General features: G+C 39.8%; 1 protein-coding gene across 8 annotated transcripts in view; it reads left to right on the forward strand.

Annotated features, from left to right (window-relative positions):
• cacna1ab (calcium channel, voltage-dependent, P/Q type, alpha 1A subunit, b) overlaps window positions 1-15710 on the forward strand; it is a 141165-nt gene that overhangs the window by 81726 nt on the left and 43729 nt on the right. For all 8 annotated transcript variants that reach the window (XM_075463936.1, XM_075463940.1, XM_075463941.1 and 5 more), the window contains exons 20-27: window positions 1717-2327; window positions 2712-3019; window positions 3605-3737; window positions 3888-4017; window positions 4954-5013; window positions 5712-5818; window positions 15036-15135; window positions 15435-15595. In XM_075463936.1, the coding sequence (XP_075320051.1) occupies window positions 1717-2327; window positions 2712-3019; window positions 3605-3737; window positions 3888-4017; window positions 4954-5013; window positions 5712-5818; window positions 15036-15135; window positions 15435-15595 (1610 nt within the window). The remainder of the gene's footprint in view (window positions 1-1716; window positions 2328-2711; window positions 3020-3604; window positions 3738-3887; window positions 4018-4953; window positions 5014-5711; window positions 5819-15035; window positions 15136-15434; window positions 15596-15710) is intronic.

Genomic DNA, 15710 nt, shown 5'->3' on the forward strand with positions numbered 1-15710 from the left:
GAACATTCCAGCTGATAATGTCAGTTGAACAAGACTTTTCATCCAGATACTAAATGGCTCTCTAATTACATTTTGGCCCATCTGCAATGTCTATGTAGTATGTGACATGCACTGGAAACACTGGACTAACACAAGGGCCTGGCCTGCTTTTCAAACACTGTGTATTCTGGTTCATGCTGTACTCCACAGATGTTTTAATTCCAGAGTGTAATATCCCTTTAAGCCTGTGAAAAAGTGTTACCATTGCATTGCTATATGGGACGGCTTGAAGCTGCGTGCTTGAGAGCAATGCATTATTAAAGTAGGGCATGCCGAGAAATCCAGAGCTGTACTCAAAGTAGGCAGCCAACTAAAAACTGGAGCAGGGTTAAAAAAGATAAAAATCTTGTGAAAGATGATCAGGAGTCGACTGGATATAGTTCAGCAAACTGTATGTTCGCTGCTGCAGCTGCTTTGGCATTTTATGGCTCTGGAAAAAACACGAACAGTCAGTAAACTGTTCATGTGGAGCCAAAAATTATGGACTGTTTGCTGAACTGTGTATTTCTGTGGCTTGGGGAGGGGAACCAGATGGGAGATTGAGAAAATGCTGTAAATTATGGGTTTGGTTTAAATATTTTGGAGATCCTGTGTGTAAGATTTTGTGTGATCTGACATATTTTCCCCCATTTTAGAGTGAAGGGGAAAAATGAAAGTTGGATAAAATGCTAAATGTCTGCTGAACAGGCAAAGTATGACTTGTTACTTCTGTGCTACTGTAGTAATGTGGTGCTGCAATACGGCAGAAGGGAGAAGAGAGCCAGTGGCTCTCACACTAAGTGTTACACACTGAAATTTTAAGGATGAATTACATTCAAATAGAGCTAAAGCTGGCTTGGGTTGCATCTGCTTTGTCAGCTTTGATGCAAACAGCTATAGGCAATTTTATATGCTATCTTCCAGAACTATAAACGTTTCTATGGCCAGAGGTATTCTTGCTTTTTAATGCTGTGCTCACAAAGGCAACCAATTCAGTTGTTCATGTTCATATACTTTCTGATGTAGTACACTTATTGATGAATCCGCCACGGGACACACCAGCGACCTCAGACTTTGCAGCACTTCCAGATGTACAGAATTTAATCAATACACATAGAAACAATAAAGAATTGTAGTATCAGGCTGATGTTAAGATTGTGGCAGAAAAACCCATAGCTGTGGCATTGTAGATAGTTTTCAAGGCCCCTAATTTATGGGCATCAGATATCTGGTCACATGTGGACCTCTACCCATCAACTCTCTACTACATATTGCATATATGCAGTATGTATCTCTGAGGATGTGCAAATCTGATACTGCAAACAAATGCAGGACGTCAGGCAGCCTTCAGCTGTTTAAGAACTTCAAAAAAGTTTAAAGATATCCTAAAAGCTATGATCAGGTCTTGAACAACTAGTTTATTCAAAACACAAATTAACATGTTACATTTATCCTTTTTATGTTTGGTTTTGTTTTGTGTCCACTTTGATCTGGCATCCCTCTGTGAGATTTCTGCTCCTACCTCAGTACAATGGAGATGAATGTGTTTTTAAAAAAACAGCATCTGCCAAGAAAGGTTTTTAGGAGCAAATATCTAAATCAGTTTTGATATAATTATAATGGATGAGTAAGAAACCTTTTAAAATGTATCTGACACAACCCACGCATCTCAACTGCTACCTTATCAACCTGACTCAGGTGTCCTACCCACGGAAAGGACGTGATGATGTAAAGACCCACTTGGATAGGCCACTGGTTGTAAACCCACAGGACAATCGCAACAACAATACCAACAAGACTCAACCTGGTGAGATGCCTCTGGACCAGCAGTATCGGCGGCAGGACATTGATCACTGCCGACGTGCCGTTCACTACTATCATCACCATCATCATCAAAAAGCCACTGGGCCAGAAGGTGGAGAGACATGCCAGCTAATGAAGACCAACATGGAGCACGGCTTCAGCTGCACGTCTTTGGGCAATGTGGAGGGAAGTGTGGAGGGCCAGCAGGGTGAGGAGAGACACAGCCATCGGAGCCATCGAAGTCATCGGGGCCATCGGCACAGGAACAGGGAAGGTAGGGAGGCTGGCAGCATTTCCCCCCATCATAGCGAGGCTGGAGAGGGGAACAGTGAGCACAGGAGCACCAGGCAGCACCGCAGGGCAGCCAGGGAAGGGGAGGAGGGCAGAAGACATCGATCTAAGAAGACAGAGGGAGAGGGTGAGAAAGGCGAGGAAGCGGAAGGGCGGAAGTCAAGACGGCATTGCCACGGCAACCAAGAAAGGAGCAGAGGCCATCGCACCAGAAAGTGAGTATAGAATGGGTCTATTTCCTTCGTGCACGACTCTCAGATTACAATCTGGAGAGCAGTATTGTTTGTCAAGCTTGATACCCTTGACCATTAACTTTTTTAATAAATGAGTTGCTGCTTAGTTTTTCAGTTAAAGCTGGAGGCAACTTCACTTGCACCTGTTGACATGGTGACTCAATGTTTCACATGCCAGATTTGAATCATGTATTCATTAAATTCCTGCAATGACTTGCCACTGATAATCATTGAAACTTGGCCATTCTTGACTTGCAATCTTCAAGAGAGAAAATTGATTTTACTTTATCTTCTTCTCCTCTGCCCTGATTCTTTTTCTTTCTTTCTTTCTTTACCTTGTCCGTCACAATTTTTTTCTTCCCTTAGGGAGCACCACAGCACGGGCCCCAGCCTGTCCACCACACGACCTATACAGCAGTATAATGAGGACTTAGACAACTTCCGTAACAACAGCAAGCTGGCCAATGCCCATGAGCACCCTTATGCCCTCCCACCTGATCATCCTGATCATCCTGACCACGTCAACAACCTACTGAACTGTCATGACGCGGACACCCATACCCTGCTTCACAGCATGGACAGCCTAATCTTGACTAGTATGGCCAAACCCAACTACACAGCCATAGACATGCCCCCCGTCTACCCGTACCCCTCCACCAATGCCATTTTGCAAGGTGAGCATCATGGGTGTAGCTATGTGCTAAGAACTTTGGCTATCAGTGTAGACATTTGGTTACCATTGATGATTGATAGGCATTTTCTAGTTTCTGCTTCTAAATGCATACAACAGTGAAGTCCTGAAGACTTTGTTCGGGTGAAACTTACACAGGATACTACAATTTATATTGTTGGTCTCTTGTGTTTTCACCAGACACCCTTGTCTGGCAAATGTCCATGCCTCGCAAACTTCAGTGTCAAAGTTTGTAATGAAGGCTTTACACTGAAAATATACTGTTTTCTGAATAAGCGTAGCTATGTTGCCGGTGTCATGTGAGTTGTGTTGTTCTTTTCACAAAGTTACTTTTGAGGCTTAAAAGACATTATACAACTGAGTAAAGCTCAAAAAATGATTTTGTCTTGTGAAATTGGTGGCATGTCAGTTTAGAAAATATTGCTCTTCTGTGTGCCACTGTCTATCATTATTATTAAGATTAATTTCTATTCCTTGGAACAATGCTGGTGGACACGATTCACAGGATTTCTGTGGTGAAGCTGACCTCTTTCTGTCTTTCTCTTGCTTTCTTCTCTGTTTTGCTCAGTCAACAAGAACGCAAACACCGACCAGAAGAAGAATGAGGAGAAGAAGGAGGAGGAGGATGAGGGTGGGGATGAAGATGGCCCAAAACCCATGCCTCCTTTCAGTTCTTGTTTCATATTATCTACCACCAACCCGTAAGTACATATGCTATTTGTCAGCAAAATCTGGCTCATATAGAAGCGTTCTTGATTATGTAAGTTTTTCTCCTCAGGCAAAGATATTTTTAGTGTGGTTTCTGTGATTTTTTGTGTCAACATGTGCATGCATCTGTGTGTTTGCACCAGGTTTCGGAGGTGCTGTCACTACATCCTGACTCTGAAGTATTTTGAGTTCACCATCCTGTCTGTCATCGCTATGAGCAGCATCGCCCTCGCTGCAGAGGACCCCGTCAAGCCTAACTCACCACAAAACAATGTGAGACCTCACTGTGTGTCCGGTCGTGTCTTTTTCTTAACGCCTATGAATGTGTGTGCATCCACATCATTTTGTAACTGAAACGTGTTCCAAGAGTATATAGATGAGAAACATCCTCCAAAGTCAGAGGTTTTATACAAATTTTAATAGGTTCAGAGACTCAGAAATAGGCTTTGGTCTTGAAGTACAGTTGTTAGAATATCATACTGGTGGAGGGAGGAAGAAGTTTATATTTTTACTGTTGATAATGATAGGAGGGATAATAATGAAGATTTATGCCAGGGCTTGAAAAGATTCCAATGTAGTTATACACCATCAACACTGAAAATGCTCTGAATATCATCCTTGCAATAAAGATTATTAGCTGAAGCTGCTGATTGTATATTATATATTACAGTATGCATTTTACTGCATTAACACAGTATTTATGTCACTTGCTGGATGGTATTTGGAATCTAGCTGTTTTGGCTATAATTCTCAGAAAAAATATGTTGTGCTAATCAGTCAAGTCAGTCAACTTACTTTTCTTTTTTTAATACAACCAAGCAGCGTGAACTATCCACCATTTATCCATGGTGGCCACCACCATTCATACTGCCTGATTAGAAGTTTCCTTATTTATTTCAAACCAGCTACAAAAACTCACAAAAAACAGACATTAAAAATAACGGAGAACATTTAAAGAAAAGCTTGTGAATAACATAAACTAGTCACAACTTGATGTGAAAAATACATTATGAAAAGAGAAAATAAAAGCAAAACTGAGATTTAGAAGTAGATTAGTCTGGTTGTCTCAATTGTTTGTCTCTTTCTCTGTCTTTGCTTGACTCTCCAGCTAAGTTTCTTGTCTTTTTCAAACAGATTTATCTTTCTGGTTCTGTCGCTCTATCTTTCTAATATGATAATTATTCCTCATGGTGTTGTGTTGCTCTGCAGGTGCTGCGTTATTTTGACTACGTTTTCACAGGCGTCTTCACATTTGAAATGTTGATCAAGGTAACAAAGTATCACTGTGCAAGTGTGGATGTGAATGTTTATAGTTTCTATATTTCTTTGCCTTTATTTTTGCTCATTTGTAAAGAAAATGTAGTTGTTTTTGTGAAAAAATGTACAGTAATATCAATTTGTTTTGTGTGTCTTGGCCCTGGTAATTGGACTGTCTTGTGTATGAGATTGAAGAGGGAGAGTGAGCTACACTGATTAGCCACTACATTAAAAACTCATGTCTTATATTGAGTAGGTCCTCCTCAGGAGTTCTGACCTGTCAGGAAGTCAGCAATAGATCATTTGGGCCTTGTGGGGTGGACTGATTGTGAATTAAGCTTGCTTCCCTCAGATGCCATCAGATCCTATCAGATTGGTATCCAGGAAAGTTTGGGTTTCAGACTCTGTTGTGTTCTATGAGGCCTTTATAAGCAGTTTCTGTGGGGCACACTGCTGCCCTGTTGGATGAGGCTGCTATTGCAGTGTCAGATGTGTGACTGGTCTGCAAAAATGTTTAGATTGGCTGCAAGCATCAAAGTAATATCCATGTGAGTGCCAGGATGCAGGTTTTCCCAGCATAAAATTGCATTGTAAGATGACTAGTGTTACTCAGTGTGCCAGTCAGTGTTTCTAATGTTGTGGCTGATCAGTGTATATTTGTGCATCGCCAGTTTGTTTGTGCTGTACTGAGCATGGTCCATTTCTTCCAGATGGTGGTGCTTGGCTTGTTTCTTCACGAGGGATCCTACTTCCGCGATTTGTGGAACATTCTGGACTTTATAGTGGTTAGTGGTGCTCTGGTGGCCTTCGCCTTCACGTAAGTCCCCCTCCACCCTCCTCTTCATCATCTTCACCACCCACACACAAATATTCTTCCATCCACAGAAAGACCCTTGTCCCTCAGCCTTGTACATGCACTATGCTAAGCAAAGCTGATCTTCCGCCTCTTTTCTTAGCCTCCTGTACTCAGAAATCATCATCTCTGCTGTTTACTTTTTTCTTACTCACACTCTGTTTTTATTTAACCTTTGTTCTTTTTACCTCCTCTATATCTACACACTTATTCCTCTCTTCTCCTCAATTGTTTTCCTGTTTCTATTCTTCTGCTTTAATCTTGCCTTGTTCTCTTCTGTGTTTACTCTATCTTTTGCTCGTCTCTGTTGTTTTTAAACCCCCTTTTCCTTGATCGAGGTCACTATTTATTTTCTCTTCATCATTCTGCAATCTGTACTCTCTCCATCCAAATCTCTGTTTCCTCATCCGTCACCATCACATTGGTATTGTATCAGCGGGTCTTTCTTTACGTTTCATTGCCACCTTCATCTCGATAATCACCACTGATCCTTACTAAAACGTGTCCCTGATAATCCTCATCTGATTCTCCCCATATTTACCTACACTCTAAAAGTAAAAGGGGCCTCGTGATATTGGCTTTTTCTTGATAATGCTTTAAGGACTCTTCACGTTACCCTGGGGTTCTCGATTGAAGTGACTATTTCCGCAGAAGAACTCTATTGAATAGTAATTCTCATGCGAGGAACCCCTAATGCTACAAGTCATTATATTTTAGAGTGTAAAAAACCTAAACACTCGTGCAACAACTATCCACATCATCATTCCCCTTTAACTGTCTGATAAACTAATAAACTATAAATCACCACCTGCTCCTTACCAACATTTACTTCCGATCTTCCTTGCTCCTTTTCCCTTTATTTTCCCAATCATGCCACTCTGATCTTTCCACCAACCAGGCCGTGAGTCATCCCTTCCTCTTTTCTTACATCTAAATCCCTGACTTTGATCTTTCAAATCCTTGCTTACCAACACACCTCCCGAATCCTGTACAGCCTTAGTCTTAAAGATACCTTCATCTCGAATTAGATTCCTTTCCGCTCCCTCTCTCATATGAACACCTCCTTCTTTGTATCCCTGTTTTCCCAATTGCACACTCTTCTTATTCCTAACATACAGCAAAAAGAACAAATAAATAAATAAGCGTGTATTAAGTTACTTTATGTGTTCATTGAAGCATTGATGCACATCCGTTTCCCTTGTCTCACTCAGTGGTTGTTAAACAGTATGCAAGCAGTGGCTGAGACAGAAATCACATAAAACAATCGGATTCATCATGTGGCAACCAACGGTTTCTGTTCAAAATATAATTACAATCTATGTTAACATCTTTAAGATATTTTAGCCTGGATTACAGTTGTATAAATGTAGTGTACTTTGCCTTGTAAAGGGCTGTATGCAACCAAAAGCTGCCAATCTGCTCTTTAGGAACTGGTGGAAAATTGCTCCACATTACAATAGTACAATTGTACAATTGTACAATACAGTACAATTGTACAGTTCTTCACACTACAAAAAAATGTCCTCTCAGTAACACAGTTCTGGATCAAGTAATGCTGCAGCGCGAAAGACATTCACAGATATTCATATAAATGACTGCTGATAATTCCACCTTGTCCTTTCATGCTTTGAATTCATAGAGGTATATTTGGCAATAAAATTGCAATCTATGTGTTTGAAACAGCTACCTGGTAAATTATTTTTAAAATATTTTAATTTCTTTCAAAACCTCCTGTGGAGTGCTATTTGCTTCTGTGTATTTATACATGTCCGATAAGAACAGAAGCCACCCTTCTAGGTCTGCTCTGATTGGTCAGATCCACCGGCCTGAGCAGCCAGCGCCCACAACCATTCTGCTTCAGCAGAGTTCAAAATTCAAAAGAGCATTTAATGCATGTAAGAAACTATAAAACATTTATATATACAGCTGACACATTGTACGAGCATGTCATACAAAAAAAACCAAACATATATAGAGAATTTGATGTCATAGGTACTTAAAGAAAATACCAGAACAAATCTGCAAGCGCCCACAATACCAGAATATAAATTTATGAAACTTCTCTCCTGGTATGTAGCATCATAAAGTAAATTAAGGGGTTTAATAGAAGTGGGGAGCTTTTTTTTTTTGATTTAGCAAAACCTAGGAAATCTTACAGAGTTGCTCCTCCTACATCAGATCATTCTGTGTTCTTAAATACACATGCTGTATGTTAGGAGCAGGTGCCAGGTGCTCCTTTGCCATTATTCCCATAAACCACAACCCTCATCCTTACTCAAAGTGATCCCTGGAGTCTTTTATTTATTCTCCTGGTTCCAAGTTCCATCAAACACACCTTTCAACCTCACAAAGAGCCATTAAATCCAACATCCTTTCTTCTACCTAATCACACTTCTGCCTCCTCATTCTTCTCCATCCTCCATGCTGGAGGTTCCAATCGATCAGTTCGTGTGGGTGAGGGCACCTCAGACACCTTTAACCCTTTAAGTGCCCAGGCTCCCCATATGTCAACAGAGAGGAAAACCAACAGGACACCCCCCCTCCCCTCTCTTTTACCTGCACACACTCAAACACAAACACACACATTCATCAGCCGCTCTGACCATGTTAACGAACCTGGAGACACAGGTATTTAACTTTCTTTCCTTTGCACGACCTGGAAAAGTACACAGGAGGGAAAGAGGCAGGCATGCAGGGGCAGGGTGTTGTTTGTGGGATGATTTGTTATTTTCTATGATAGATGCACATGAGAGAAACTGGCTGTTTTTTAAAAGGAAGAAGGTAGAGCTTGTTTGTGCATCCTCCTCAGCACTTTGGCCTGTTTTTTGCCTTTATGGCTGTATGATCCTGAGCACAACCTATGATACAGTAGATAGCAATATTCGGATCTAGGTTAATGATTTTAAGACAGTTTATACTTTATAGAGCAATGGCAGCGTATCCAAAGGTTGTTTTTTCCTGTCAGGGAGTGTTCATGTGACATGATGGAAACTGCGACGCATGAACATAAAAATATATAAGCTGGGACCTTGTAAATTGTCTCACTGTCTAACTGCGTCGTTTGTAAAATTTAGACTTAACCATGCACTTTTAACACTTAACTCAATTAGGTATTAGGCTTTTGTGATACCGCAGTAGAAAAATAAAAAAATAAAAACTGTGAGGGAAGTAGAAAAGCATGAAAACTGCTTAACATTGTGCAGGAGCAGTCTTGAACTAGCAATCTTATGCATGATGGTGCGGAGAGTTTCACTAAGGTCCGAGGCCTCCCACCGTCCTATCCTGTCTCTGTATAAGGATTTATGCTCAGCTCAATGCTAGCGAGACGTGAAAAGTGTATGTCATCACATAAGAACATATAGAAAAATAGGAAGCCAACCTGCTGAGAAATTTAAATTTAAGCTTTATCTGCTTATGCAAGTGAGGAAAGAAAATAGAGTATTGCGCAACTTTTTAGCCTTTGCTGTGAAAATGCAGTGCTACGCATTGTAGACCAACATACTGTTGGACTGTATTTAATGTTCTGTCACGAGATCAGGCTGCAACTGCCCTGTGATCTAACTTCCCATCATATGGATTCACACAGCAAGAAACTTAAAATCTTTGTCAGCATCAACAATTTTTTTATTTATCAGAGAACTTGCCTATTGCTAAAATCAGCAAGCTATATGTCCTAAATCAGTCACACATGATCTATTAGACAGTAATGAGGTTGTTAGCTCACAGAATGAAGAATAAAGTCAATTAAATCAAGAAATAAATGTGTTGGAGAAGGTGCACATACAAGGGTTGGACAAGACACAGTGGTCCTGTATGGATATGAAGTAACGTACACTGACCTTTTCTTCCGTGTGTTGAATGTTGCCAGTATCGACCATCCAGTTCATAGGTTGTATTAATACGTTTTGGTAAAACGTTTACATAACTTTATATGTGAATCTGAGTCATTTTTGCTCTACATACTAACATAACTATATTAATAGTCACAAAGTGTTTCTCGGTTTTGAAATGAAATGCATGAAAGCAGCACCAGTAATAAGTTTCCATAAAGATTAGTGATGATCTTGGACTGATTATGATCTTGAACACAGGAGTATGCAAAGTGTAAATACACGAGTGAAGTGCTGTTGTGATAAGAATCAGAAGCAGCATGATGGAACGTATCAATCTACAATGCCATCTAGCTGATAGATTTGTTACAGCAACCTGAAAATCCCTCCACTGCAGCACCCTCTTCAGTATGACTCGCTGTTGAAAATATGATTCCTCCTCCCCTCCTTCACTGGTCCTTTTCCTTTCCGCTCTCAACTTCTTAATGGCCTTTCGTCTCTTGCCCTCTCACTTCTTTTGTCACCCTTACCGTTCCCTTTTGAAATGCTCGAACACCATTGCTATTCCTTGTCCTCTATCTCCACCTCTTCTTCCCAACTTTTCTCCCTCCTCACAGTCTCCTCTTTTGCTTCCCTGCTCCCATCGTATGCCCCGGGGCTGAGCTACTATACAGTTTTGCTGAAGGGGGCAAAAGCTTTACACACATGTGAAATTTCACTTTGACGCATGACATTTTTTAAAACCAGGTACATCACAGAAGCATTGTACGGAGGATTTTTAGCATGGTAACAGTACAATAGCTTCATATTTGTATGGGTTTAAAAACATAACAAATAAGCTTCTGGCACTCTTCATTTTCCAAACAGTGTTACAGTGTCATGACTTAGAACTGCATGTAGTGACAGTACTCTATGAGAATGCGTTTTCCTTCCACTGACGGTGTGTGTGTATGAGAAAATACACACAAATCCTGGTTTCTTGAGTCTCCACTCATGATTGTTGTCCTGAGTGTATGCCTGTGCGTTCTTAACATTTCAAGAAAACCTGGAACCGGCCACTTGTAAAGATTTGATGCTTTTTTTTCCCCCTCCTACACAGATGTGCATGCAAAATAACTTTGATAAAATCCCACCAAATAATTACAGATCTAATTAGGACAACTTTTGCTGTTGGCCTGGTCTAATTGATTATTATTGTATGATAAGATAAGAATCAGTGTAAATGGATGCAGCTATTGAGTTTCCAGTTCCAACTGTGAAGGTAATTCTTCATAGAGCTGTCCAGGTGGAGCCACAATGGAGAAGAAAGTTTGCACTCAGAGCTACATATATAGATACTTAGGCCCATATAGAGCTATATGGGCCAAAATAATAGGAGTGATGTTGGTCAACTCTAGATCTTTCAGACTAAAGTAGTTCTGAATAGATACAAGGTACACGGTTAAATGTCATCATGCATTTAGACAGAATTAGGGCAATTTAAAATAGACATAAACCATACCAGTGTAACAATAATTAATTTAAAAAGACAAGAACAACAAGAAAATAATCATGTATAATATTATATATCAGATCAGAAGGAAATCGAGTTTTTTCTCCAATCCCAGTGGAAAGATGTCTGTAGGAGCTTAAAGCATTGATAAAAATGTCAGATTCGCATGTTTCCAGATCAAATTAATAAAAGGTGAAACTTTGTCTTTCATAAAACACGAGTTCAAACATTGCTCCAAGCAATGGGATTTATTTGTCTTGACTAAAGTGAATTTAGACATAATATTTTGCTCAACACAGATCTCAAAACATATTTACTTAAACTGGAACTTTGAATTGATTAAATCTTTTAACTAATCATTATGATAGCATGTCCGCAGGTCAGATGAAAAGAGATATTTTAAGGCTGTGGCCATTGACCACAGTTGCAATTTTATTACCGTTGATTTTAAAGCTTTATGAAGAGAACCATGCATACGCACAGCTTTATAAATCTGGCAGAAAGGATGCATATGTGCATTTTAGCCTTTGTGCATATGCACAGTTTTAGTCAAACTAACAGAATTTTATGCACCTGGCCCCAAATCTTATAAAGCCACTAAAAGCTTAGTCAATATTAGGACAGTGTTTCTGAAGTGATAATTCTTAATTTATTGATGTAACAGGATGTAAAGTAATGATTAAAACCTATATACTCTTTAGGTGTTATAATGTTAGATTATAGGGAAGTTTTATGATGCTACAAAGTAAAAGTATGTAAGACCCAACATGTTAAGTACGAATCTAACAGATATGTAATCATGCCATTTCGGTGTATGAAAACATGAGATAGGTGTTGAAGGCAGAGGTGGAATGAGAAGGGGTGATGTGTGTGGGTGTGTGTGGGTTTGTGTGGGTGGGGAGGGTATATTAATAGAGGGGAGGGGGGGGGGGTGTATTTCTAATCAGGTATGCCCATCCTGCTGTCCTTCCTTCTTTGTCTGTCTCTCATGTAGATGATTTTTTTCCTTGTTTCTACCAAACCCCCCTCTCTCTTGTCTTGTGTCTGTCTTTGTCCGTCTCTATAAATGTGAGTCTCTGTGTTTGTGTGTCTTTCCATGTGTTTTTCCTTTCCTCCCCTTCCCTTTCCTCCCCATCCTCTGTCTTTCTTTCTTTCTGTTGCTGTCACTGACTTTCGCTGTCTCCACCTTCGGTGAAACTCGACAGGAGCAGCACCCGGTAAAGTTTCTCCTCTGTCACTCTGTTCCCTACTCCTCATTACCGGATCAAGTTGGCTTCTCTCTCTTTCTTTCTTTGTTCTTCTAATTGTTCGTATGCATTCCTGCCGTATCGTTGTCACTTGTTTTCTTCTCTGCCACCACACGCACATAACGAAAGAAAATGTTTTCAAAAACACACAATTTAATTCTAATTTATCTAATTGTTTATCTAATTTCCTAGTTAAAATTTCAATGATACATTACTTTTTTCACAATCAGCATGTTTTTAAACAATAAAATGCAGCAAATGCATTTTGAAATGATCCAATTTTGAGCAAATTAGACTTGGTATTAACTGAATAGAGAGGTTTTAATTTACTCTCACAATGAGAAAACAGCTGTTACCTGTTTGATACAAAAGTCCACAACGATTTTCCAATGTACATTATTTCAAACCTTGAACAGCAGCAAAAACTACTTACTATGTAAAGATGGAGCATTGCAGGCTAATGATGTTCTTACCAGAGCACACAGCCTCTCTTCCTCTGTGTGCCTCATATTTCCTGCTCAGTTTAAACTTCCCAGGCCAGCCACACATATGCCAACACATATGTGTATTTGAAAATATACATATACGACTCTTTCAGAACTACTGTCACAACTTTTATCTCACTGATTTTTGCGTAACCCCCTGCTTCCTGTCCAACCTTACTCAGGATATAGGGCAAATCATGACGACTGGTTGTCTTGAAAGAATATAAGTTAACAAATCTGAAAAAAGGGGGACTTTGTCATTGTGGATGTGTTGCAACATGATGTTGAAGCATAGACCCACATGTTTCCCTCTTCCCATAATGTGTACTGCACTGTGTAAAGGAAAATCCAGTCGTGCTAATGAAGATGCATGCTTACTGAGGCAGATGCACATTTGGCCATATTTTGGTACAACAATAATGAGAATATACAGGTATTTTGGGATTATCAACAAAACTTATAATGATGTGCAATACAGGAGTAGTTTAAGAAGTTTCTGCCAAAACCTAGAGTAGACTTTTGTCCAATGATAAAAACAGACAGATTTTAGGGGGGGTACCACCTTCATTTGCAATTCAAGGACCTTTCAATTATAGACAAACAGCGTTTTGTAAACCTCACAGCATTCCAGATCTGTTCACATGGCAAGACTCAAATAACTTTCCCCTCTTCATTATGCTAGTGTGTGCGTGTACACATGCAAAAAACTTTGTGAGTGTGTGTGTGTGTGTAGGGATGCTGCCACTTCCTAACACCTATGGCCTTGCTAGGCTTTACTCTAATACTCTAAAGCTGCTCTAATAGAGAGACCTCAGTCCTACTTAACTTCAAACAAGGAATGCCTATTGATTATTGATTGAGTTTCTCTCCTGCACGCACACAAAAAAACCCACACAGAGACGGGTAGAACTGCCAAGGCTCCAACTCAATCAGTCAGCACTAAATTGAGTTGTCGTACGTTTTGTGTCACAGGAACTGAGTTCATAGTTTAAGAGCAAGCCTTGATGGATGACCTTTCCTCTTATCAGGCTTGGCAGGCTTCCAGATGCCTCCTACTTTTTAGTTTATTTTTTTTCCTCCAAAATGGCCCATCCGCTTACGTAAAGATCAAGTAAGCTATTTATTCCGTTGACCCCACAATTTTTTTCTCACTGATATTGGTATGTGAGAGAACAAATCATGACCAGAATGCTGAGTTATGGGCCTCAGGGAGGAAACTGATTTTTTTTTTAAAAAGTTTTCCCTTCCCCCTTAAGTGATTTGCTCCGGTCGTTCTCATGGCTCATCCAATGTTGTAGTTTGTTTGCGTAATAACATGTGATGTTGTGTTCTCTGAGCAACAACACAGGTACAAGTGTTTCGCATAGCCTCCGTTTCCTTTGATCCACCTGGCGATCCTGACCAATGACAATCAAAAACGTGACATTTGAAATCTGGATTTTTAATGAAAGGAAGCTATGTGAAACCCATAAAAATCAGTCCATCCAGTGATAACAAATTTAGGATTATATCAAAATAATCCTAGCCATGTTGTACTTGAAATTCAGGCTTCATGTTTTGATATTTAAAACGTCCATTTCTTCCGAAGAACTGAACAACATGTCACTGAAAAAGAAAGAAAGAGGTTTGGCTGGGCACTCTGCCGGGAGATGCCTGTTGTTATGCAATGAGTGAATGTGTACTGTATGATGATGAAGATCATTACAAACAATGATGATGCTATTTCTTGATATCCATGAAACCAAATGGTCAGATAACAACTCATGTTCTCTCCCACCGGTTTCATGTTTGACATGAATCAAAGTTTTATATTTGTTTGTTTGTTTTCTCAACAAGAGACTGTAATCGTCTTGATTGTCTAGAAAAACTCATTGTATTTATTACTGAAAACTAGAAGTGTCATATCATGTTTTCTCTCATTTAGATAGTTTGTAAAAATATTTTTTTTTTAAAAATTAATTTTGAGAACACATCCCTCTTTTTAACATACATGTACTGTACGGTTGATGAATGATAGCAGAAGGGTTTGGTAAGAGCCCCTTGCAATTGTTGTATATCTCACTTTTTTGACTCTGCTCTCTGTGTTTCTGCTGTGACATTGTGTTTGTCCCCCTTTTCTAACTCTAGGGGGAACAGCAAAAGCAAAGACATCAGTACGATCAAATCCCTTCGTGTGCTGAGGGTGCTGCGTCCACTTAAGACCATTAAACGTCTACCCAAGTTAAAGGTAGAGCTCAGCTGTGGTGTGGGTTCATCTCATTTCAGGGGCTGCATGTGTAAGGTTTATCTCTGTAACAAAAGTCATATCAGACAGACAAGACATGTCTCACACCAAAAGGCTTTAAGTTGTAGTATCTGACATTTAAGAAGATCTATTGAAAGAGAGCATATATTTATAGATAGATTTTCATCAGCTTACAGTCATGAAAATGGGTTTCTACCATGGTCGGAATAAACCGATCAAACTTGTTTATCATTCTAACAGATAAAGTGTACTCATAAATGTTCTCATTTTTTGCCCTGCAGGCCGTCTTTGACTGTGTGGTTAACTCACTGAAGAATGTATTGAATATCTTGATTGTCTACATGCTCTTCATGTTCATTTTCGCTGTGGTGGCCGTGCAGCTCTTCAAGGGCCGCTTCTTCTACTGCACTGACGAATCCAAAGAGTTTGAGCGGGACTGCAGGTTGGTTCAAAAATGCAGTTAGCTGTCTGTCCTATTAGTGCACACAGGGTTCTTTTTTGCCATAAAGCACTACAATCTCATTCCGTAAAATTACGACCAAAGCTGCAACACATAT

Source organism: Odontesthes bonariensis, chromosome 4 (assembly GCF_027942865.1).
Source record: "Odontesthes bonariensis isolate fOdoBon6 chromosome 4, fOdoBon6.hap1, whole genome shotgun sequence".
NCBI lineage: Eukaryota > Metazoa > Chordata > Actinopteri > Atheriniformes > Atherinopsidae > Odontesthes > Odontesthes bonariensis.